Here is a 24,832-nt window from a genome sequence, read left to right as displayed (position 1 = left end):
TGGAGGAAACCTCAGGAAAGGCTGCTCAAAGAGAGACCCCTTAGCAGGCAAGGAGGGCGTACAAGTGGGTGTCAAAAAGAAAAGGGGGGTCAATACAATAAATACAATACGCAGAACAGAACAGAAGAAATCCTCAATACAGCCAGCCAGCCAGCCAGCCAACCTGCTATGTCCTAACTACAGGGTCACGGGGGGTCTGCTGGAGCCAACACAGGGCGCAAGGCAGGAAACAAACCCCGGGCAGGGTGCCAGTCCACCGCAGGGCACACACACACACACACACACCAATCACACACGAGGGACAATTTAGGATCGCCAGTTCACCTCACCTGCATGTCTTTGGACTGCGGGAGGAAACCCAAGCAGACACGGGGAGACTCCACACAGGCAGGGAGGACCCGGGAAGCAAAGCCAGGTCTTCCTCAATACAGTATAAAAATAAAAAAAATGACAAGTACGGAGCAGAATTTAACAGTAGATGATATCACACAGGGCGGCACGGTGGCGCAGTGGGTAGCGCTGCTGCCTCGCAGTTAGGAGACCCGTCTGAGTTCGCTTCCCGGGTCCTCCCTGCGTGGAGTTTGCATGTCCTCCCCGTCTCTGCGTGGGTTTCCTCCCAAAGTCCAAAGACATGCCAGTTAGGTAGATTGGCGATTCTAAATCGTCCCTGGTGCGTGTGTGCCCTGTGGTGGACTGGCACCCTGCCTGGGGTTTGTTTCCTGTCTTGCGCCCTGTCTTGGCTCCAGCAGATCCCCCGTGACCCTGTAGTTAGGATATTGTGGCTTGGATGGATGATACCATATAATATGATTTGGAAAAGTCGACATCAGCCCTGAAAGAGTTAAAGTGTGCGTACGGTGGCAAAACCTTCACAACAGTTCAGAACCCCCCAAAATTACAAGGGCAACCTGGTAGCAGATGACTGGCAAGATCTTCTATACAGCGGCCATGTTAGGCTACAAACCGAACATTCAGGCTCAGCCTGCGGTTACTGGAAAGATCCCCCAGGGTTGGCACTGCAATAATAAGGGAGCGGACGTCAATTAGAGGGTCACTGGTGAACTTATTATTATTAACATTAATATTATTCTTAATGGAAGAGGCCCAATAAGATCTTAAACAAGACTTTCAGTTAAACACTGATCTGCCTATCTTGGCCTGGCTGGTGACCGTACCAGTACGCCACTGCCAGGCCTGACCAGAGGACGAGTGGAATCAGCCGGTGGGCAGTGAGGCAGTGACAACATTAAATGTAACTTGTTGTACTTTAATGGTAAGGCTCGGATCTGCAATCAGAAAATGCTTACACTTGACCCAGAGACGTCTCTCCTTGGCATTGTGTAGCTGGAGATGACCAAGCCGATCCCAGAGTGCAGCATCTTTACAAGAGTTCGCCCCTGATGCCCACATTGACAATGCGAGGGCACCTATAGCATGTTTTCTTTCCGGAAGAGGAGACATTTGTTATTGGCTGGCATGTCGACCTATGAAACAATCAATTGGGGTCGGTATTAATGAAAACATTTCACCAAGGTGAGCAAAAGTGAAGATTTTGTTCAAATTCCAAAATGAAAAACTTACCACCCGTTCCAAAAACATCTCATTCTGCTCTGCCAGTGCCTGTAATAAGGAGGTGTCCCTCAGACCCCATTCTGGGTTCCTGTAGAAAAGAGTGAATGCACGGTGCGGAGTTTATTACAAAGTGAGAGGCAAGAAAAGGACAGTTTGATGGCACTGAAGCTGAAATCTAGTGGCCTGGGCAAGAGTGGAGTGTGCAGACTAAAAGGGAGATGTGAGGACTCTGACGAAGGTGAAGACCACACGGTTAAAACTGATAACCTCAGACCCTAGCAAATCCAGATGCTGCCTCGTCACCGATGCTGAATTTACACTCAGCAGCTGGCAGGCGGTGCAGCTAAAGGCACCATCTTGGCACAGCAAATGCATTTGTTTGACTGCACTGACTCAAGATGTCCGAGATACACACAGCATGTACACTCAGGCCGCAGTGTGTTAGTGACCTTCTGAGACTTATTTACAGCCGGCCCAAAGTCATACGTACTGCGCAGTAACACTTTAGGTATCAGCTGGGCGGACAAGCTCGAACGATCTCCTCTTTTTAATAGAATTATTATCAATAAGTTAGGACAGTATAACGCAGTGGTTCTCAAACTGTGGGGCGGGCCGCCCAAGGGGGGCACAAAGATGTGAAAACAATATGAAAAATCCATCTACTGAAACCAAACCAAATGAACTGAAACTACATTCTGATACTCGAAACATAAATCTAGAGTTCGATAAATGTCGATAAAAGTTAAGTACGTATAATAAAATATACACTGTCAGGGATGCCAGGGGCAATGACCCGGCCGGGACGCCGTGAGGGACCGGATGTGGGTCTGCGCCCACCCTGGATCACGTGGGGGCCGCCTTCCTGGTTGCTCTGGGGGCCACGGGTTGAGGGCATGGAAGCTCCACCCTGTAGGGGCCCGTGGTCACCGCCAGGAGGCGCCCCACCAGGGAGTGCTGGGGGGAAGAATTAAAGAGGACACCCGGGGAGCTGCCGGGAGAGCAGCCGGCACTTCCGCCACACTGGGGCGTGGCCAACGGGGGTGTGTCAGAAGCAGCTGGAGCTCATCCGGGGCGTGTATAAAAGGGGCCGTCTCCCTTCATTCGAGGCTGGAGTCGGGTGGAAGAAGGACGAGGCACGAGAGAGGAGAGGAGGAGAGAGGAGAGAGGAGAGAGGAGAGTGTAGGGTGTAGGGTGTAGGGTGTAGGGTGTAGGCGGCCCGAAGAAGAGGCATTTGTGGCCAGGACTGAGTGTTTGGGGTATTGTGCACAAACTGGGTCTGAGTGACCATTTAGAATTGTTGTAAATAAACGTGTGGTGGTTGAAAAGCAACATGTCCGCCTGTCTGTGTCCGGGTCGGCTCCACAACATCTATGACATATCATTAATTAAAAAAAGAACAAATTGGTCTTAGTGGGCTCCTTTCAAAAAAACCTCAGGGGGGCGCAATTAAAACTGTCATGAAAACTCGGGTCGCAAATATTAAAGGCTGAGCAGCGCTGGTGTAATGAGTGCAACAATCCTTCTGAAACTTGAAAAAATTGAAAATTGAATTGCAAATTTTCCAAAATATTCATTTGATTCACTTAAGAGTCTCTCGTCCTAACTGGACGTCAGTGAGCGACTGCAGGAGGCCAAGTGAGCGCCTTTGACTGTGAAGGGGAAAGTAATCAGCCAGCAAGCTGAAAAATATAGAAATTGAAACACATGTTGACAATGAAGAAGTAATGTGAGTCACAAGGTCCACCGCAGAAAAAACATAAGGCTGCAAAATATGAATAATAATAATAATAATAATCCATTTTATTTATATAGCGCCTTTCCCATGCTCAAGGCACTTCACAGAGTTTAAGAAAGAACGGCAGGGTATACGGGCAGCACGGTGGCGCAGTGGTAGCGATGTTAGGAGACCCGTCTGGGTTCGCTTCCCGGGTCCTCCCTCCCTGCGTGGAGTTGGCATGTTCTCCCCGTGTCTGCGTGGGTTTCCTCCGACAGTCCAAAGACATGCAGGTGAGGTGCATTGGCCATTCTAGTGGGTGTGTGTGCCCTGTGGTGGGCTGGCGCCCTGCCTTGCGCCCTGTGTTGGCTGGGATTGGCTCCAGCAGACCCCTGTGGCCCTGTAGTTAGGATCTAGCGGGTTAGAAAATGGATGGATGGACGGCAGGGTATACAGTATACAGTATTGTACTAAACCAGATGAATAAATAAAGAAGAGTAAGATAGCACATTCAGAGAAAATCCTAACAGACAACATAATTGATGGTCAGCACACACACACACAGAGAGGTGACATGAGCATCTTGACATGCAGGTAAACTGAGAGAAGGTAATAAAGTCAAGTAGAGTTAAAAGCCTTCCTGAACAGATGAGTTTTAAAAGAATTCATGGAGTCAGCTGACCGGATTCATTTCGGTAGGTCATTCCAGAGTCCGGGCACTCGCCATACAGCTGAAGGCCCTGCTGTCACCCATGGAGAGTATAGGGTGGTCCAGGTCTAATTATGCAATTTTCATTACACTATAACTTATTAAGTTTATTATGTAGAAAATCACCTGAAAAATCCCAGACCATCGAGAAGTGTGCTAACTGACGACATGAAGAATTGTCTTTGCGCCGAACTGGAATCGTCCCTGAATAAATCAAAGTCATCCAGACGATCTGGATCTGCGTAATTAGATCTGGACCACCCTGTAGATTAGTGGGGGGCACAACAAGATGGCCAGAGTCAGAGGACCTTAGTGGGTGGACGGGCACATAGTGATGGAGAAGGTCACTGATGTAGTTTGGCGTGCGGTCATCTAAGGCTTTGTAGGTTATTAGTAGGATTTTATATTTGATTCTGTAAGACATGGGGAGCAGTGAAGACGGGGCAGGATGGGTGTGATGTGCTCGCTGCTGCTGGTTCGAGTCTCTTGCAGCCGAGTTTTGAATAAGCTGGAGCTGTGATATAAGATTAGAAGGGGCACCTGCCAGTAGGGAATTACAATAATTGATGCAGGATGTGATAAAAGCAGGGACAAGTTTCTCAGCATTAGAAAAGGAGAGGAAGGAGCGAACACGGAATATGTTATGTGGTTTATGTGGGTGGAATAAGAAAGGGAGGAATCACAAATGACACCAAGATTCTTTGCAGTAGAGGCAGGTCTGATGAGATCACCGCCAAGATGGACTGCGAAGGAGCTCATTTTAGTAAGTTGCACTTTAGTTCCAATTTACAGGAGTTCAGTTTTGTTGCAGTTTCATTTTTAAAGAGTTCTGCTCCATCCAGGTTTTAATTTCACTGAGGCAGGTTGTGAGCTGAGAAAGCTCTGATGAAGTTGCACTTTTAACATTGACACAGAGTTGAGTATCGTCTGCATAAAAATGATAACCCAGTCCAAAGCTACGGATAATATGGCCAAGGAGAAGCATATAAATACAGAAGAGAAGAGGACCGAGGACAGAGCCCTGAGGAGCTCCTCGTGTGACTGGCGCTGAGCTGGACCTGCTCTTGCCTATCAGTCAGATAGGACTTGAACCACTGGAGGGCAGTGCCAGAGATACCCAGCATGTTCTCCATTCTGGACAGTAGAATGTCATGTCTGACCTGAGTGTCAAATGCTGCACTGACGTCTAACAGAATTAATATGCTGGTCTGTCCAGAGTCTGATGCCATAAGCAAATCATTGGTTACCCGTAGCAGAGCAGTTTCACAGCTGTGTGGCGCCCTGACACCAGACTGAAAGGGTTCATCAAATTCTTAGAAGTTAAGTAGTTGGTATGACTGCGGTGGGCTGGCACCCTGCCCGGGGTTTGTTCCTGCCTTGTGCCCTGTGTTGGCTGGGTTGGCTCCAGCAGACCCCTGTGACCCTGTAGTTAGGACATAGCGGGTTGGGTAATGGAGGATGGAAGGACAGTTGGTATGATAAGTAGCATATGACAAGGATGGCTCTCTTCATCTTTTGGTTATTCTGCCTGCTGCTTTAGGTCTTAACAGAGGGGTTCAGAGATCCTAAACGTTATTATAAAGTGGCTCTTACTTTCAAACTAGAATATCAAAGGGAAAAATTCACTTGTCAACAAAAACATTAATGCGGGTAGCCATCTCACTCCAACACGAACAGTGAGGAGAGCCCACCATTACACCTTAAAGTGTTTGCCTACAGGACGTGTAAGTGTGGAAAGACAGCACTAGTCCAAATGAAGCAAAAGCCTTCAATAACAACACTTTATGATTCAAAAAGTAATGCCTAACAAGGCCCTTAACCTGAAAATTGCTCCAGGGGTGCTGCACAAAGGCTGACATTCAAAAGTCATACAAAAAGACAGGGATTACTAAAGTATAGGAAATCAAAAAGAAAAATCCAAAAAACTTCAAATCTACCAAACGTATCCTTTAACTCCATCAATGAATCCATCAATGTGAATTTCCCTTTGGGATTAATAAAGTATCTATCTGTTATATAGCGTCTTTCATTTCTATCCATCTATGAAAACAACGTAGTAAACACATTCTGCCGCTAGATGGCGGTGGAGTACAAAGATTTAAATACAGACTGGCAGACTTGATCAGATTCAAAGTCGGCTCAGGGGTACCAATTAGAGCTACTCTGGGGGTCTCCTACAGGGCTTGGGTTGATTTTATTCCAAACGAATGATAATAGTAACTGGAGTTGTTCACTCTTTTCATTTATAAAAGTCGCAGCGGTCAAAGTAATTGTTTGCGGCGTCTGGCATGTGTTCGACACCCTGTGACTTCTTCTTATTAGCGTTTCCAGACTTATCCTTGCATACGAAATCACGTGTGTGAAATAACCAAAATGACAAAACAAACATCCAGTCATCCATTTCTCGAAGCTGTGCAGTTTACTAATTGGTCACTGGGGGTCAGAAATGGACCCTTTTTTCACAGATATGCTGGAAGTAGAAGATAAAGTAAGAGTGACTGATAATTATTGGACTGTAAGCAGCAAAGCCTTGGACTACTCTGTGTCAACATGTACAGACTGACATATCACATCATACAACATATCAGTTACCCCGCGAGTAACATTCTTCCTAACTCTGAAAGCAGACAATTTGAAAATACGTTAATGAAACTGGACGAGGACTCTCAGGTCTGGGTTCAGATTCTAACTTCTTGTCTTTGTGTCCCGTTTTGTTTCACATCCCCAAGATGCTTAGAGGACTACAGATTGGCCCAATGTGAGGTGAAATTGTGTGTGTGCCCCGTCCAGAATTGGCCAAGATTGGCACCAACTGTTGTTTTTTTGCACCTCTTAACTGGATAAGTGGGCTCTGAAAACAGATGTATGGACAGAGGAAATTCAGAACTGGGTGGACAGTCTATGTGCAAATGTACGGTTAGCAAATGTAACATTTTAATTACAGAATACAGAATAATGGTTAGAGGTGAACAATGGAGAATGCTGGAGCTTGAAAAAAATACTACAAAATGAGACATGAAATGTCTGGAAAGCACGGACACATTGAATTAAAAATTCTGGATTTTATTTCCATCCATCCATTATCCAACCCGCTATATCCTAACTTCAGGGTCACGGGGGTCTGCTGCAGCCAACACAGGGTGCAAGGCAGGAAACAGACCCCGGGCAGGGTGCCAGCCCACCGCAGGGCACACACATTAGGGACAATTTAGGATCACCAAGTCACCTCACCTGCATGTCTTTGGACTGTGGGAGGAAACCCACGCAGGCACGGAGAGAACGTGCAGACACCACGCAGGCAGGGAGGACCCGGGAAGCGAACCCAGACGGGTCTCCTAACTGCGAGGCAGCAGCGCTACCCACTGCGCCACCGTGCCGCCCTGGATTTTATTTCCCCCAGTAAATACAAGTTGTGCTGAAGATGTGTGTGTGTTACGATCGGACAAGAGGCTGTGTGACAAGTGCACGTCACAAGAAAGTCACAAGCGCGTTAAAAAGGCCCTCATTCCGCTCTCACACCTACACCAGGACTACCAGGCGCCAGCAGTGAGGTGACACCTGACGAGCTTCATTTTTTACGTGTAAACCAAATGAGACAATAACAGCTGATGTCACCAGTAGTTCAAATTACAAGGAAACTAGAAAAGTGTGTTATTTTCATTTTTCAGCAAGAACGTTTAACAGAAAACAAGCCGGAGATCATTGTAACTACGGGGAAGCAAGTGTCTCGTAAGAAGACTGCAAGCAGGACTGGGGGACCCTGAAGAACCCAAACTGGTTTTACTCAGGGACACACAATGAATGGGAATTAAAGATCCTGACATGTTGAGTTGTACAGCCTGTTGCTGCCAAGATGTTCCTTTTGTCTTTTTAGGAGATGTTCTAACGGGTCACTGCGCCCTGCTATGTACAAAGTAAACCAAATTTGTTTTTTGTGGCTCTTTTTTTTATTTTAAGAGAAATCCCACACTAAAGTCCAGACTAGCAATTCAAGCTCCTGGCATGCAGTTGTCCTTCAGACAGCAAAATGGAGGAAAGGAGAGCAGCGTACCTTTGTCGCAGGCTGTAATCAAAGTCCACATTGCTTTGCGGTGCGATTATCCCGTTAATGGAATATGGCTGAAAGAGAAAAAAGCTCACGTTAGCGCACACAGTGATCTTCACGCGAGGGTTTGCAGCATTACAGGCACTACCGAGAGACGCCATGTTCGTTTATTTGGTTTGATTTTGACTGAATCACTAAGATGTTCCCTGGTAGCTAAGAAGTAAGCAGTTGCAGCGGTAGGATGAAGATTAATATTTATATAACGTGCGTCCCTTTCTAACATTAAGCAGTACAAACCTTGAGCTTTACTGTACAGACGGCTCTGCTGATCTTCAAGTCTGAAGCCTTCTGTGCCATCCGTATGCAGCATGGCAGTCGCAGCGTGCAGTGATACACGGTCAGTGGGATTGTCAATGTGATTTAGACAGTAAATATTTACTTACGGGCAGCACGGTGGCGCAGTGGGTAGCGCTGCCGCCTCGCAGGTAGGAGACCCGGGTTTGCTTCCCATGTCCTCCCTGCGTGGAGTCTGCATGTTCTCCCCGTGTCTGCGTGGGTTTCCTCCAGGCGCTCCAGTTTCCTCCCATCCATCCATCCATCCATCCTCTTCCGCTTATCCGAGGTCGGGTCGCGGGGGCAGCAGCTTAAGCAGAGAGGCCCAGACTTCCCTCTCCCCGGCCACTTCTTCCAGCTCTTCCGGGAGATTCCCAAGGCGTTCCCAGGCCAGCCAGGAGACATAGTCCCTCCAGCGTGTCCTGGGTCTTCCCCGGGGCCTCCTCCCAGTTAGAAGTGCCCAGAACACCTCACCAGGGAGGTGACCAGGAGGCATCCTGATCAGATGTCCGAGCCACCTCATCTGACTCCTCTCGATGCTCTACTCTGAGCCCCTCCCGGATGACTGAGCTTCTCACCCTATCTTTAAGGGAAAGCCCAGACACCCTGTGGAGGAAACTCATTTGAGCCGCTTGTATTCGCGATCTCGTTCTTTCGGTCACTACCCACAGCTCATGACCATAGGTGAGGGTAGGAGCGTAGATCGACTGGTAAATTGAGAGCTTTGCCTTACGGCTCAGCACCTTTTTCACCACGACAGACCAATGCAGAGCTCACATCACTGAGGACGCCGCACCGATCCGCCTGTCGATCTCACGCTCCATTCTTCCCTCACTCGTGAACAAGACCCCGAGATACTTGAACTCCTCCACTTGGGGCAGGATCTCTCCCCTAACCCTGAGAGGGCACTCCACCCTTTTCCGGCTGAGGACCATGTCTCGGATTTGGAGGTGCTGATTCTCATCCCAGCCGCTTCACACTCCGCTGCGAACCGATCCAGAGAGAGCTGAAGATCACGGCCTGATGAAGCAAACAGAACAACATCATCTGCAAAAAGCAGTGACCCAATCCTGAGTCCACCAAACCGGACCCCCTCAACACCCTGGCTGCACCTAGAAATTCTGTCCATAAAAGTTCTGAACAGAATCGGTGACAAAGGGCAGCCCTGGCGGAGTCCAACTCTCACTGGAAACGGGCTCGACTTACTGCTGGCAATGCGGACCAAGCTCTGACACCGGTTGTACAGAGACCGAACAGCTCTTATCAGGGGTCGGTACCCCATACTCCCGGAGCACCCCCACAGGATTCCCCGAGGGACACGGCCGAACGCCTTTTCCAAGTCCACAAAACACATGTAGACCGGTCGGGCAAACTCCCATGCACCCTCTAGGACTCTGCTAAGGGTGAAGAGCTGGTCCGCTGTTCTGCGACCAGGACAAAAACCACACTGTTCCTGCTGAATCCGAGGTTCGACTATCCGACGGACCCTCCTCTCCAGAACCCCCGAATAGAATTTTCCAGGGAGGCTGAGGAGTGTGAGCCCTCTGTAGTTGGAACACACCCTCCGGTCCCCCTCTGTGGTTTCCTCCCACAGTCCAAAGACATGCAGGTTAGGTGGATTGGCGATTCTAAATTGGCCCGGGTGTGTTTGTGTGTGTCCTGCGGTGGGTTGGCATCCTGCCCAGGATTGGCTCCAGCAGACCCCCGTGCCCCTGTGTTCGGATTCAGCAGGTTAGAAAATGGATGGATATTTACTGACACATTCATTTACTTTACGTACCTTATGCATGCACTGTGGCATAGCGGGTTCGCAGCTCAAAATAAAAAGTGGCTGGTCTGTTTTCATAAAATAATCCACAGTCCGGCTGCGGGGAGCTGGTGAAGTAACTGGGGTGAGACGCACCTGCACGCGAAGGTGCAAGACAAGTCAAGTTGGGGAGCCTGCACTGGCACAGCGCATCGCCACACCCACCACACGACGGAACAACTCGGGATCCCGGTTGGCAACCCCCCAGGCAGGCCAGTCCCACCCTCCACAAATGACCCTCTATCTGCCGTTGCCAGGTGTTATGTGGGCGACCCCTTGGCCTGGTCCAGCCATTCGGGTCCCCAACAATAAGGATCTTACGAGCCGGATCACCCTCGGGTAATCGCGCCACATGGCCGCAGTGCCGTAACGGACGCTCCCTCACGATGCAGGTGAAGGTGCGGCCTTTCTTAATTGCTTCATCGGCTTCCCGCGGTGCGCGATTGAGACAAGAGAAGAGAAACGAAAGAGGATCGGAGAGAAAAGCAAGAGCAGGAGTGAGCCGGTGCTTCGAGAGAAAGAAGCAGGCGGGCAGGAATGGTGCCCCGTGTGGCCAGCGCCCAGGATGGGGCACGGGGATCACCAGGGAGCAGGAGTGATCGTGGTGCTTAGGAGTATCCTCTCGCTGGGTGGAGCCTGTGATTGGCAGCAGTGGGAGGATGGCGCACTTAAGGCAGCGGTGGGCGCAGGGGCAGAGTCCGGTGGCTGCCCGTGGCTCAGGCGGCAGGGACACGGGCTGAGAAAATGAAGGACGTCTGCGCCTGTCGGTGGACGTCTCTCCGTGCTGAGAGGTCCGAGTAGGGTAGGCCGGAGGAGCGTCGCTATTTGAAGGATTGAGGATTTTAAAGAAGATTCCTGCCTGGATGTTAACTTTGTTTTTATGGATTTATTTGATCATTTTAACCTCCACTAACACTCGGACGTTTTTATGGATAATTCATGAACTTTATGAACACTTATTTCTGTTGCACTTTTCACCATCCCCTTGCTTGGTGTGTTTGGTCCTCATCTGCTGCTGCGCTCAGCTCGGTTACGGTACTGATGGTGTCGGGTTCAAAAGGCTGCCATTATAGAAGACGGCGCAGGAAGCAGACCTGCACCGTCACATCAAAGTATTTACTTTGAAAGAGCACAAGCGGATTTTGTAATCCCGACACCATATTCAAAACCTTTTTAAAACTGTACAACACAGCCATTTTAAAAGTTACACATCGAGATGAGACAGAGGCGAACGTCGGGTATAATCAGGAACTTGCCAGCACGTTCTAGTCATAGCAGGAAGCAGGAACGTAGGACAACCGTAATATTTATTGGACTCATTCTTCTAAATGATATTTGAATATGACGACAAAACAGAGCAGCCATCACAGCCTGCTGCCACTTGTCTGTCTATCACAGCGATTAACAATTTGGATCCCATCTTGGTGGCAGTCATCAAGTTATGGACCGTTTCTCTGAAGCTTAACTCTTTGAAGGCTGAACACGTCCGTTGCTACTCGCTGTGGCTGCTGTTGGCGCATGTCTGGCAACTCTGGCGGCAATGGCTGTGCAGGGGCACCTCGATAGCCAGCAGGAATGCCCTTTGCCTGGCTGTCCTCGGGCACCCGCTGGGCAGCAGTGGCAGTCACAGTGTGACACAGTATGGGTCGTACCTCTTGTCATCATAAGCGCTGGTCCTCCCAGGTGAACGCAGCTGATGCTGCCACCTCACTTTGGTTTTTGATGTCCATCTTCTGATCACTTGCATCAAATTCCAAGTCTGACAAGAAGTCAGAGTCCGACTCAGCGATAATACGTAAAACGCCCGTGGAGTATTGAGCCTCTCACCAGATATCCACGCCATTTTAGAGGATCTTCGATACTCACGCAGGGAATGGAGGTTAAATCGACAAAAATCCTAAAGTTTACTTCTGGCAAGGAGAGTCAAGCATAAGCGCAAGGACGAGTTTTGTCGCAGTCCTCTACCTCTCCATTTCGACATCCGCCCTGAAAGCGTTAAGAGTCAACCAGAGACTCCAACAGGCCCCGCTGGCCCCGCTGGCCGGTTACATGCGAAACTCCTCTGAGGATGGGCTGCCTTTCTGGGCCTCTGTTTCCAGAAGTGAACGTTTCCCTGTACAGTTCAAATGTCTTGTTCTCACCCACCTGTTCGGAGAGTTTCTGTGCGTTTGTGGCCTTGAAAAAGGCGATGGGATAACAGACAGTAAATATCAGCAGCAAACTGTCGCAGTGTGGCCCTTTCTATTGTCATGGACTCACACCAGAGGCCATCTCGGCTCACCGATTTGCACTGTGGTAACTGCTGGTGGCCAAAGCCACAACATCTGGACTACAATGGCCTTCAAAAGCAGCTTCTTATTAGCCTGAGCTTAAGGAGGATTCCTGGCCTTGACCGAGCAGACATGGCTTCTGAAGACTGGGAGTGGAGTGCTTGCACCACCTTACTGCTGCTCAAGCTTATTTGAAGGCCTTCAATTCATTCTCTGCACCCGTTTATTCTGCTGCGAGTCACCGCCAAGTAGAATAACCGCCCACCTTCTGAAAGACACACTCACTGAGTCATGGGCATTTTTACGGGCACTAATTGACCTAATATGTCAGTGGGATGTGAGAGGCAACTGAAGTACCTGCGTCAGGATTCAGACCTCTCTGTACTTCGTGGTCATCCTCACTTGACGTCTACTTTAGAAAATGAAACGAGACCTTTCCTAAAATATCGAATTGTGTTGTAAGGTGTTGCTGTAAAAACAAATCACTTTCTGAAATGTTCCTCCTATTCATTTCTACACTGAAAAAAAAAATGTGATGATTCACACTTAATATTTTCAGTCTGAACCAATATCATTCTTTTTAGCTTATTGATCCCACAATTTCTAAGTTGGGGCAAATCATTTCGAGTGATTGGCTGCAGTTTACTTGTTTTGTTTACTGAAGTAAATCAATTTTTTAAGTTGTTCTTCTTTTTTGGCAGTTGGAAAGCCGAAAGTTCGACCGAAAGAAAATACAAACGGCCCCCAAACACAGCACATGAACAACCTAAAATATGAAGTCAAATGAAATCGGATTTTTACGTTTATTCCCTCCACCATAACTTCATTTGGTACAAACAATTTTCTGAGATTTGAAACCAAATATTTCAAGCTGCATCACTAAATGACGAATCTTAAGTTGCTCGAATGTGAAAATGTACGTTGAATGAACAACATCAACGTTAGACTTTTTTCAGTGTACCCATAACCTCGGTACGAATGAACAGCTTTAACAAACAAACTCTAAGATCGCTGAAGTACGAGGCGGAAAGGGCTGAGCCTTTGGACAAATCTCTATGACCTCATAGTGTTATGCCCCATCAATTCTTACAATTATGGCGGACGGCTGGCGGTGGTACCCAGCCGGGATACCCAGGAGGACCGGAGGAAGGCTTGCGCCTCCTCCAGACCACGAGGGATCGACCACCCTGGTTGTGTTGGGGGTCACGGGTGCAAAGCTTGGAAGCTCAACCCTGTAGGGGTCCGTGGTCACCACCAGGGGGCGCCCCGGTGCCTGAAGAGCCCTGGACCTCAGCACTTACGCCACACCAGGAAGTGCTGGGGGGAAGAAGACTGGGGACACGCGGAGGGGCTTCCGGGTGCGCAGCCGGCACTTCCGCCACACGGGGGCGTGTCCGCGGAGGAGTGTCGGGAAGCACCTGGAGCCCATCCGGGATTGTATAAAAGGGGCCGCCTCCCTTCATTCGGGGACGGGAGTCTGGAGAGAGAGGAGTGGAGGCGGCCTGAAGGAAGGCACTGGAGAGTGAGGCCTGGACTTTGGGGGATCGGTGCTGGAGGCGCTGGGTTGAGCACTTGACTTGTGTAAATATTGTAAATAAATACGTGTGTGCTGGGTGACAAAGCGTTGTCCGCCTGTCTGTGTCCGGGGCTCGTTCCACAATTTGAACAAGACAAAAAAGGCATCAAAACTGCATAATACTGTACATTCATGCAGACAGAAATAATATATAACTAAGAACGCTTCACTTTTTGTTTTACATTATGTGCTGGCAATCAGAAGGTTGCCGGTTCAAATCCCATAAACGCCAAAAGCAACTCTACTCTGTTGGGCCCCTGAGCAAGGCCCTTAACCTGCAGTTGCTCCATCCTGGCTTTGACGTTAATCGGCATCCAGCCCTGCATGTCGGCCTTCCAATCTGCAGGGAAAAACCTGAGGGTTGGCACTCCAGCCACCATAAAAAACCTCACACTGGTTCCACTCCATCTGAACTGGTGTGGTGCTGAGGTGTCACCTGTCACACGGCTGCACTCGGGTCCTAATCTGGGATCCTGAGTTGGTTCATCATGTAGTGGGTGCGGCGACGTGCTGTATCAGCGCCCGCTCCTAACTCACTCACTATAGCATTTCTTAATAACTCGAGGGAGCATCGGACTGAGCTTCTAGTCGGGATGGACGATATTCCATAAACAGTATTGTTGTGATGTGAGATTCTGAATACAAGCTGAGAAATATTTAGTATGTCTTTATTTGTAACTTGGGCAAGGCAATGTGATATTGGTGTTACATCAGTGAGAAGCATTCATATTAACCCCGGCCTTTTAGGAATGGGTCTCTTTGAATTTTACGACAGAGTGCCTTAAACAAGTTTGGCTAATGTCTCTCTGAAGTCTCTCAACCCCCACAGGAAAGCCAGGCTGCCTAACTGCCAAGCTTTACCTTAACATATGGGGGTGGCAGGTGTGAAGGTGTTCTGTCCCCCCATTGGACTGAAGTATGGCTGTTTGGAACTGGCTTGTATCAGAAGCCGTTAAGTACCGTGACATCCTATTGGGGCGGCATGGTGGCACAGTGGGTAGCGTTGCTGCCTCAAAGTTAGGAGTCCTGGGTTTGCTTCCTGGGTCCTCTCTGCATGGAGTTTGCATGTTCTCTCCATGTCTGCGTGGGTTTCCAAAGACATGCAGGTTAGGTGCACTGGCGATCCTAAATTGTCCCTAGTGTGTGCTTGGTGTGTGTGTGTGCCCTGCGGTGGGCTGGCACCCTGCCCGGGGTTTGGTTCCTGCCTTGTGCCCTGTGCTGGCTGAGACTGGCTCCAGCGGATGCCCGTGACCCTGTGGTTAGAATATAGCGGGTTGGAAAATAGATGGATGGATGGCCATCCTATTGGCTGTAGGGGTTGGACAGAACATCCATAAATGTGCTCACTCCTTCACTGTCTCTATCTTACCAAAGTGATGCAGGAACTGACAAGAACAGCACAATGACGAGCACAGCTCGGCAGCCATATTGAGACAGGCATGCGGCCTGTTGTGAAGAAAGCTGACCACAAATGAACTCGAGACATTTTAAGTAACTAACAAGTCTGTGTGCCGCCTGAAACTACACATCACCATTTATCAGGTTGTATGGTTGCCAATATTCAAAAGTACTTTGTATATTGTTATTATTTATGAATATTACCAATAATACATTGTTTAAATTGTAACTTCACTCCTGCTTACTACACCCAATTGCTTGAGGTTATAGATGTAGAAGGGAAGGTGGGGAGACGTTCTATACTGTAATCTATATATATAATTCACTAAGGCAAGACATCCATGGAAAGCACGCCGGAAGGGGCGTGGATTCACTAAGCCGCCGACAAGTGAGACACCTATGGCGCACACAGGAAGGAGCCACGCCCACCAACTCCAAGACCATTGGATACGACGACAACTCACAGGGCCACGCCCACTAACTCGGACGTGACAACACAGAAAAATGGCGTCATTTATATTCGTCTGTTGTGGAGGCCACATGCAGTGCAGGTCACGTTAATGTCATGTGCATGTCGTGCACCTCCGAGCTACGCTGACTGTTCATTGAGGCGTGTTTCTCGCGGAGGTGAATCGCCATATGCAGCGTGTGAAACGGTTTGCGAGGGGTATCCCGTGGGCTCCTTAAAACAATCCTTTACAACTGAGGTTAAAGCACAATGAAGTAAGCAGTCTTTAAAAACCGACTTTTCAGTTACGACGCACGACCGCGTGCACCACAGCAAACTGTTTTACACTACATACAGCTATTCGCATCCGCGACACACATGCGTCTTCTTAGATGCTCCTGCAGGAACACGGAGACGTTTCCCTGCCCACCAACACTCCTTTTTCACCGGCCGGCGTCTACCCTTGCTCTCTAGGCATTCACACTGCATGCCCATGTGCCCAGACGCAAAAACTCACCGACCACCCAGTCAGTCCCTTTCGTCTGTGGTGAGAGTCCACATGCACGTCTGAGCCACGCGGCGTTTCTTATGCCACGGGTTCACTATTGTCTTGTATTTTGCTCTCTCCAGAGTTCCATCTTTTCATTCGCTTACTGTTGTATTCTCACACCAACCTGTTTTAGACATCCATGTCTTTCCAGAAGTGTTTAGCATTCAATAAATAATTAGGCATGACATTGAGCGTGTGTCTACCCGGCGCAGAGAGGCGTGGGTAAGCCGATGAACCCCATTTGGGCTGCAAGCCGTGGAATTCCCACTAAGTACGACTCATACGCTCCCACTCATTACGTCCCTACCCTTTGTGCACACCTCGCTACTACCGTGGTCGGGTATCTTGGTGGATTAGATATAGAAAAGCAGCCAAAACCGATGGGTCTCCCATGGGCTCCTTAAAACATTCCTTTACAACTGAGGTTAAAACACAATGAAGTAGGCAGTCTTTAAAAACCAGAGTTCTGTCTTTTCATTTACTTTCTGTTGTATCCTCAAACCCTCCCTTTTTAGACATCCGTGTCTTTCCAGAAGTGTTTAGCATTCAATAAATAATTATGCACGACATTGAGCGTGTGTCTACCCGGCGCAGAGAGGCGTGGGTAAGCCGATGAACCCCATTCGGGCTGCAAACCGTGGAATTCCCACTAAGTGCGACTCATACGCTCCCACTGGTTGCGTCCCAACCCTTTGTACACACCTCGGTACCACCGTGGTCGGGTGTCTTGGTGGATTAGATATAGAAAAGCAGCCAACGACTCAAGTGACGAGTTGGAGGTGGGCACATGAGCGGGCAGTGCATACAGAACGAGAAATCAGCAGACTAGCATGACGGACGGAGCCGAATGGACGTCCTTCTTCTCTCCTCCCGTTCCACACTCCGCGCCGTTCACCTTCATCCCTCCGTCTGGCGTGATGGTGGTCCGCCAGTTTTCAGTCCCGGACGATTGTGTGTTGCTTCGTTCCGTGCATTGTTACAATGTTGCTTTTTTTGCTGATTTATTACATTACCGATTTTTCAAATGTTAATTTTCTCCCAGTGCTTAAAAATCATTAAAAAACCGGCCTGATTTTGCGGCGTATGGTACCTTATAAACAGTGGTAAGTCCGTGGGATTTGAGGCGTTCTGACAAAGGCTACATATTAATAATACAAAAGAGGAAAGGAGAGCAATATGTTACTCTACCACGACAAAACAAGTATAAACTGGATGGATTAGAGAAGTGAGCCATCCATGATGCTATGGTCCCCTGATGCACTAGGTGGCAGGGCTCCTGCGCCAGTTAACCCATGCATACATCCGCAGGGAGTGCTGGGAATTGCAGTCACATTGGACCCAAGAAGTACTCCCATCGTGCAGTGCTGTGCCACCATTGGTGCTCCCGGGTTTGGTTTGAAAAGGGCCGCTTCACTTCAGTCAGGGAGTCGGAGTGAGGAGGTGGAGGACAACACTCGCTGGGAGATGTGGAGAAAAAAAGGAAGGAGTGAAGTGTGAAGGAGCCTGTTGAAGGTACTTCTCTAACATAGAAATCATTTTATTTCAATCTGGGACTGTACTGCAGTAGTTGTGTCTGGTGTGCTATTAGTGGTCACAACTGGTGTAGTCAGAAGGATTCTTTGGCCATCTGCTTGGCAGGGACCTGCATTAATAAAACCTCCCGACAACAGAAGTGCATGACGGTGGTACTTGCAGGGCAGGCAGAAGCGACCTCAAACTAAGGCTAGCTCTCAACTACAGCTCCCCCTGGTGGTACCCATGGAGCCCAGCAGGACTGTCCAATGGGACTACAACTCTCAACACACCCAGCGGGTGTATGTATGAGTGCACTGGCCCAGGAGATCTGCCACCTAGTGAAACGTGGGACTATAGTATCATGGATGGCTGTCTCCTCTAATCCATCTACTTTATAGTTCCTTCTTCTAACAGCAATGGTCTCCATTTTGGACGGTACCTCCGTCCCCTGTCCCCTCCTGTCACAACAGACAGACTGTAAAGTGTGTGATTGTTTTCATAATTTTAATTTAAAGTGCAAGTAACACACTCATGCCACATCTCTGAATACCATGCAGGGTTATTTGGGAACTACAATAAATAAGTATAAACATTATGAAACATTTAATATTCCGATAAACTTAAGACTCAGGACAACAAAATGTTTTCTAATACATCCATTCCTCTCTTTTCAAACAGACTTTATCAAATTTTAAGTTCACACAAGATCGGCGCCTGTCCTGGCAGCACTGCAAGTAAGGCAGGAGCCAGCCCTAGATGGGTCACCAGCCTGCCACAGGGCATCCTCACTCACCTACAGTTAATGTAGAGAAGTGAATCAGCGCTGTGTACACGAGGTAAACTACAGCACCCGGAGAAAAACCCAGCAGAAACGGAGAGAATGTGAAAACCTGGGATTAGAAAGCAGACACCTGAAACTGTGAGGTGCCAGGACTAAACACAGTGCCACCATAAAAATGAGAATACAGTGGAACCTCGGGTCACGAACGTCTCTGAACACGTACAAATTGGGTTACGACCAAAACGTTCAGAGAGAGAGAGAGAGAGACAGAGAGAGAGAGAGACAGAGAGAGAGACAGACAGAGAGAGAGAGATAGAGAGAGGGAGGGAGAGAGAGAGACAGACAGACAGAGAGAGACAGAGAGAGAGACAGACAGACAGAGAGAGAGAGAGAGAGAGAGAAACAGAGAGAGAGAGACAGAGAGACAGAGAGAGAGAGAGAGAGTGGAGAGAGAGAGACAGAGAGAGAGAGAGAGAGAGACAGAGAGAGAGAGAGCAGGAGGCAGTTACAGAAGGCACTGGGCTTGTTTTTACAGAGACTGCTTCCAGCATTGTTTTATCTCGCTGTGTTTTAATGAAGACTTTTTTCTATTGGATTTTAACCTCCACTTCACTTCTGTTTTTATGGGATCATTTATTTATTGAAGGATTCTGAAAGCATTGCACTTTATTTAATTTGGATTTGTTGTTTTGTTGATTTGAATAAAAGCACTTGCCACTTTTTGCACCATCCGATTGCTCCATTGTAGTGCCTCACTGTCGTGCCCATCGCTAACATTGCCGACGGTGACGGGTTTAAGGGCTCCCGGAAGCGAGATGGGAGCAAGCAGCGAACCCGCATCGTCACAGACTCAAAACTGTAATCTCCTCTCCACTCAGTTCCTCCTCACTTCCTTCACGCCACAACTCGACTCATAAACGGTTAGTTTTCTTGGTTGTTTATGGTTAGTTTTTGTATAAATTAAGGATTTTTCAAATGTTCATTTTATTCCCTGTGCTTAAAACTCATTTAAAAAAAAAGTGTTTACAGCGAGCAGTTCGTAAGGCTGTAGCGTGAACTCCTGCAATGTTAGTTTTCTCTGTTCGAGGTTTTCTCAGCGTTATTCAATGTTTTTACATTTAGTTTACTATTACACTGTGCATTCTATGGTATAATTAACTATTTTTGTGCTTAAAAATCTTTAAAAAATATATATTTACATACAGTTTGTACGGTCTGAAACGGATTGATTGTATTTACATACAATCCTATGAGGGAAATTAGTTTGGGTCACAACCAAATCGGGTTGCGACCAGAGTTTTGGAGCGAATTACGGTCGTGACCCGAGGCTCCACTGTATATCTGTTAATGGCATTTAGTGGAGAATCACAGAATCAAAGTCAACATGGTGATGTAAGTATGCATTTGAATATATTTGGTCAAAAAATGCATAATGAAAGGAGCTGTTACTCACACCATAAGTGAGAAGTAAGCCTCCAGGTTTCAGCAGTTTTCTAGCCCCTCGAAATAAACCCTGTAAAGTAAATATAAGATAATAAATATTAAAAGAAACAATAAACAAAATAAAAAGACCCCGTTGCCAGCTGCTGCTTAATTAATATTTTAGAATATCCGGGTTGAAGGACAAGCTCAAAAGATGATACTGGCATCTCGTTATGATGAAGAAGTCAAATACTCTGCCCCAAGGACATACAAACCCCCTGCCCAGGCCTGCCACAGTTCCCAGTACTCTTCACTCAACGCAAATAAATGAAGTGCCTTACTTCTGTGCAGTTTAGCGGTGAAATATGAATCATGTTGATGTTCACAATGAGGTGCACAGAGTTTGGCTGAAGGCCACCCCACGTCTCCCAGCTCTGCGATGCATCCAAGTAGATGGGTGGCTTCACATTGGTCACCTTTGTAGCTTCGATGTAGGATGAAATACTGGCAAGGAAAGTGGAGAAAGAAGCACGATTACTGGATGCCCAGAAATTGGGAGCTGCTGGGCACTTCTTTCTAGGGGTGAGACCACAGTTGGCTGCCGAGTGTGCGCAGTTAACGCACTCACAATCACAATCATGAGCCAAACGCACCGCTTACTTGACATGATCTTACTCCCCCTCTTAAGGTGAACTAAACTAATTTCCACTTTTTCTACCACTTATGGCCTGTAGGGGACGTAACAACATCCCAAACCCCAGACACAACTACAGCCACACACGCAGCCCTGGGTTCAAATCCAATGCTTTTATTCACACCAATTTGTAACTTTTGCAGACCTCCATCCCTCGGTGATGCAGCGGCTCCCACACAACACAAGAGCCCAATGATGCCTTCTGTCTCTCTTTGCTCCTTCTGTTTTCCTCCACTTCTCCCAGACTACTGCTGTCCGTCTCTGTCACCCAACTCTGACTCCCTGTATTCAATCTCTATTCGCCTTTTCTTTATTTCTCTGAGTAATAATTTCTCTTTCTTTGCACTAATGCCATCTTTACTTTCTTTTTTTTGACCCTGTCGTTTTTTGCTGCTTTCCTATTCTGTATCTCGCTCCGCGTGTGTTTCGTGCCTACGTTTTTTTTTTTTTGAGTTTTTTCAATTCCAGTTTTCATTTTCTCTAACCTGCTCTGCATGTGTTTGGCCCCTCGTTTTTTTAACCTTTTTATGACGTTTTACTTTGTTTTCCACTCTTTGTCTTTTATTTGTGACCTCGCTTTATCCTGCTTTTGTTTCAATGACACCTGGTCCGTGGTGATTATTTTCCCTTTTCAAGTAATAATTTCCGTTTGTTTGCGATCTTAACTTTCTTTTTTTTTATACTTACTAATTTTTCTGCTTTCATATTCTTTCATTTTCGCCACATTTGTATCGCGCCAACTATTTTTTTTTTTGAGCCTTTCGAATTCCACTGCTTTCATAATCCCTGACCTGCTCTGCATGTGTTTAGCGCCAACGTCCGGATTTGACCTCCTTTTTTTTCCCCAATCCCACTTCTTCCAGGCTGATAATTACTTTCCTTATTTTCTAAATTTGCACTTTGATTATTCTTTTTCTTTTTTGTCTCTCCAGTGGTTTTGAGCCTCTTTTCTCCGTGCTACTTTCTTCTTCGCTTAGTCGTCTACATTTCATTTATAACGTATTGTCCTTATATGCTTTATATGCGCTGAGAGCCCTGGATCTGCGTGTGCTCAAAGCCAAGACACGACTGAATGTGTTGCTGCCCGTGCTCTTATTTATTTGTAAGTAGGACGTGTCTTGCAAGAATCTCATGTCCTTTAAAGACATCAATCGTTTGCAACGAGTGCAGAATGCAGCTGCTAGAATTCTAACTGGGAAAAGAAAATCCGAACACATTTCTCCAGTTTTGATGTCACTACACTGGTTACCTGTGTCATTCAGAATTGACTTTAAAATTCTGCTTTTGGTTTATAAAGCCTTAAATAATCTCGCTCCATCTTATATGTCGGAATGTCTGACACATTATATTCCAAATCGTAACCTCAGATCCTCAAATGAGTGTCTCCTTAGAATTCCAAGAACAAAACTTAAAAGAAGTGGTGAGGCGGGCGGCCTTCTGCTGCTATGCACCTAAAATCTGGAATAGCCTGCCAATAGGAATTCGCCAGGCTGATACAGTAGAGCACTTTAAAACACTGCTGAGAACACATTACTTTAACATGGCCTTTTTAGAACTTCAATTTAACTTTATTTAACTTAATCCTGATACTCTGTATGTTCAATTTCCTCAAAATAACTATTCATGGTGGCTCTAAAATCCGTACTGACCCCTACTCTCTTTTCTTTCTGCGCCACCACCACCTACTCAAAGCTTCATGATGCACCAACAATGGACGGATTAAAAGGCAGAAGTCTACGTGACCACCATCATCATCAAGCCCTTCCGTGAGAATCCTAAATCCAAAGAGGACTGTTTCATTTATGTGAGGTAGAATGCCCAGAGGGGATTGGTCAGGGGGTCTCATGGTCTGGAATCCCTACAGATTTTAGTTTTTCTCCAGCCGTCTGGAGTTTTTTAGTTTTTTCTGTCCCCCCTGGCCATTGAACCTTACTCTTATTCGATGTTAATGTTGATTTATTTTGTGTTCTTATTGTGTCTTTCATTTTTCTATTCTTTAATATGTAAAGCACTTTGAGCTACTGTGTGTATGAAAATGTGCTATAGAAATAAATGTTGTTGTTGTTGTTGATTTTCTACGTCATAGCGAGACGATCCTCGCTCAATCTCTTGGCACAAAGTCTCAAGTTTAATCAATGTTGGCCAATCTCCTTAGTCTCGCGGGTCTTTTTAAGTGTCTTCCATAATCTGTGAAGATCACGTCTCATCGCCCTACTGTTTCTCTCCAGGACTTTTTTTTTTATAATAGAGAGATAACGATTCTTGTTATAAGAAGTGTGTCAATTTAATGCTACAAAGGGCTACAGAAACATTGGCGGCCCTGTTAAAAGTGGTGTATGGCTTTGATGCTTTGAGTGGCAGAAATGGCTAAAGGAAGGGACAAGAAGATCTGAATGAGGACACCAGAAGTGGACCATCCATCATCACAATGCCCCAAAGCCATGATGACACTCAGTGTTGGTGACTTCCTGGCTAAGACATGAATTATCAAATTGGATCATCCACCCTATTTGCCCGATTTTGCCCCTTTGTGATTTCTGACTCTTCCCAAAAAGAAAGACAAAGATTTTTTAGGCGTTTCTGACATCCAGCGTATAACGTCACAAAGGAGCTCGAGGCTATTCCAGAAACAGAGCTGCGGGTGCGTTTACATCGTCAGACTAAGTGCGTGGCTGCGGAAGGTGACAGCAGTCTATAGTGCACAGATTGGCACGCATTGTTTCCACAGGTTCACTGCACCTCGTAAGTATGTGCCACTTTTTTGCATAACCCTGCAATTTCCATAAGGATTAATAAAGTTTCTATCCGTCTATTTTGTCTGGAAGTATTCTGCTGAGGAACACCTTCACTCGTCACGTGGAACCAATCGATGCCCTTATATGCGTCCAGTCACCAGTGTGGGGGGAAATTACAGAAAATACAGAAACTGGGCTCCATTCTTTGTGCAGATCACCTCAGGCTGATGGCATCTCTGTGAAGTCACTGTCCACCTGAGGGGACTGGGACCCGTATAGCCTGGACCCTCTCTAGAAACATAAGAAATCTGACAAGTGAAAGGAGGCCATTCAGTCCATCGAGGTCATTTGTTTAGCTAATAGCTAAGCTTTCCCCATCCATCCGTCCGTCCACATTCCTCTTTAAGGTTGTCAAGGTTTCTGCTACACCTACAGTTCCCCGTAGATCAGGGAATAAAAATTGGGAATAAACCTGAGGAAAAGTTCCACACTGATTAACCCTAGCTGGGATGTCATTCACAGCAAAATGGTATTCATATTAAGAAAATGCCGTAAACTGGGAGGTGCTGCTTTAAAACAAACACGTGCGAGTCTCATGCTGGACAAACTGCAGCCATCTAAAAATGTGTCGATCAAACCAGACCGTCTACATCTGTACTTTTACTTTCTTACTCCGTCTATAATTTCTTTCAACAATTTGTCCCACTTACACGTTGTAAATGCGCGTCTCTTCCCCGGCACTGTTGTCTGTCTGTCTGTCTGTCTGTCGGTCGGTCGGTCGCTCGTAACCACTCAGCGCGCGTTCTGCTCCTTCATGTTTCCCTCCCATTCCCCTCGCCCCACCCCTTTTCTGCCCCGTGCTCACCTTACGAGAGAACGCGCCTCGTTATCGGATGGTTGCCAGGTGACGCTGGGCATCTGCTGGGCAAGGTGCACGACATGCTGTCCGGAGCCCGAAGCTATTTCCAGAGCCTGCAGTGGCAGCCGAGGATCCACGCACTGCAGTAGTACGTCTGCGATCGGCTGCTTATTCCTCTCTGCTGCCGCCGCGCATAGCATCTCTCAGTGCTTGTAAGAGGAGAGCCCACCCAGGTTGAAAAAAACAAAAAAGGTCAAAAGGAGGATACTGGAAAGAGGAGAGCAGCGAACACTTTCCTTCAGAGTCCTGGAGGCGTCTGTCGATTCAATTGTGCTGCGTGATGAGGCTTCGCAGCGCGGAAGCTTTATACCTCGCCCGTCCCGATGCATTCTGGGTTTTGTAGT

At 47.4% G+C, this 24,832-nt stretch overlaps 1 protein-coding gene across 1 annotated transcript; it reads right to left on the bottom strand.

Annotated features, from left to right (window-relative positions):
* Nucleotides 1-1,246: 1,246 nt before the first annotated feature.
* mettl26 (methyltransferase like 26) lies at nucleotides 1,247-24,814 on the bottom strand. The gene is made up of 6 exons (XM_039775348.1): nucleotides 24,435-24,814; nucleotides 20,482-20,644; nucleotides 20,172-20,231; nucleotides 8,047-8,114; nucleotides 1,582-1,660; nucleotides 1,247-1,484 (listed from the first exon to the last, which is right to left on the bottom strand). Exons 1-6 carry the CDS (start codon nucleotides 24,626-24,628, stop codon nucleotides 1,428-1,430), a joined length of 621 nt encoding a protein of 206 aa, XP_039631282.1. The 5' UTR covers nucleotides 24,629-24,814; the 3' UTR covers nucleotides 1,247-1,427.
* Nucleotides 24,815-24,832: the final 18 nt, after the last annotated feature.

This window comes from Polypterus senegalus, chromosome 13 (genome assembly GCF_016835505.1).
Source record: "Polypterus senegalus isolate Bchr_013 chromosome 13, ASM1683550v1, whole genome shotgun sequence".
Classification (NCBI taxonomy): Eukaryota; Metazoa; Chordata; class Cladistia; order Polypteriformes; family Polypteridae; genus Polypterus; species Polypterus senegalus.
Note: the sequence above shows the minus strand (reverse complement) of the source record. Positions and strands in the feature narration are given on the sequence as shown.

What these genes read in the sequence shown, in the direction of transcription:
- mettl26 (XM_039775348.1), bottom strand. Translation starts at nt 24,628, where the DNA reads ATGCTATGCGCGGCGGCAGCAGAGAGGAATAAGCAGCCGATCGCAGAC. An exon ending in CACCGCTAAACTGCACAGAA is followed by an intron (nt 20,232 to 20,481) that starts GTAAGGCACTTC and finishes TTTACTTTACAG; the next exon opens with GGTTTATTTCGAGGGGCTAG. An exon ending in AGATGTTTTTGGAACGGGTG is followed by an intron (nt 1,485 to 1,581) that starts GTAAGTTTTTCA and finishes ATTGTTTCATAG; the next exon opens with GTCGACATGCCAGCCAATAA.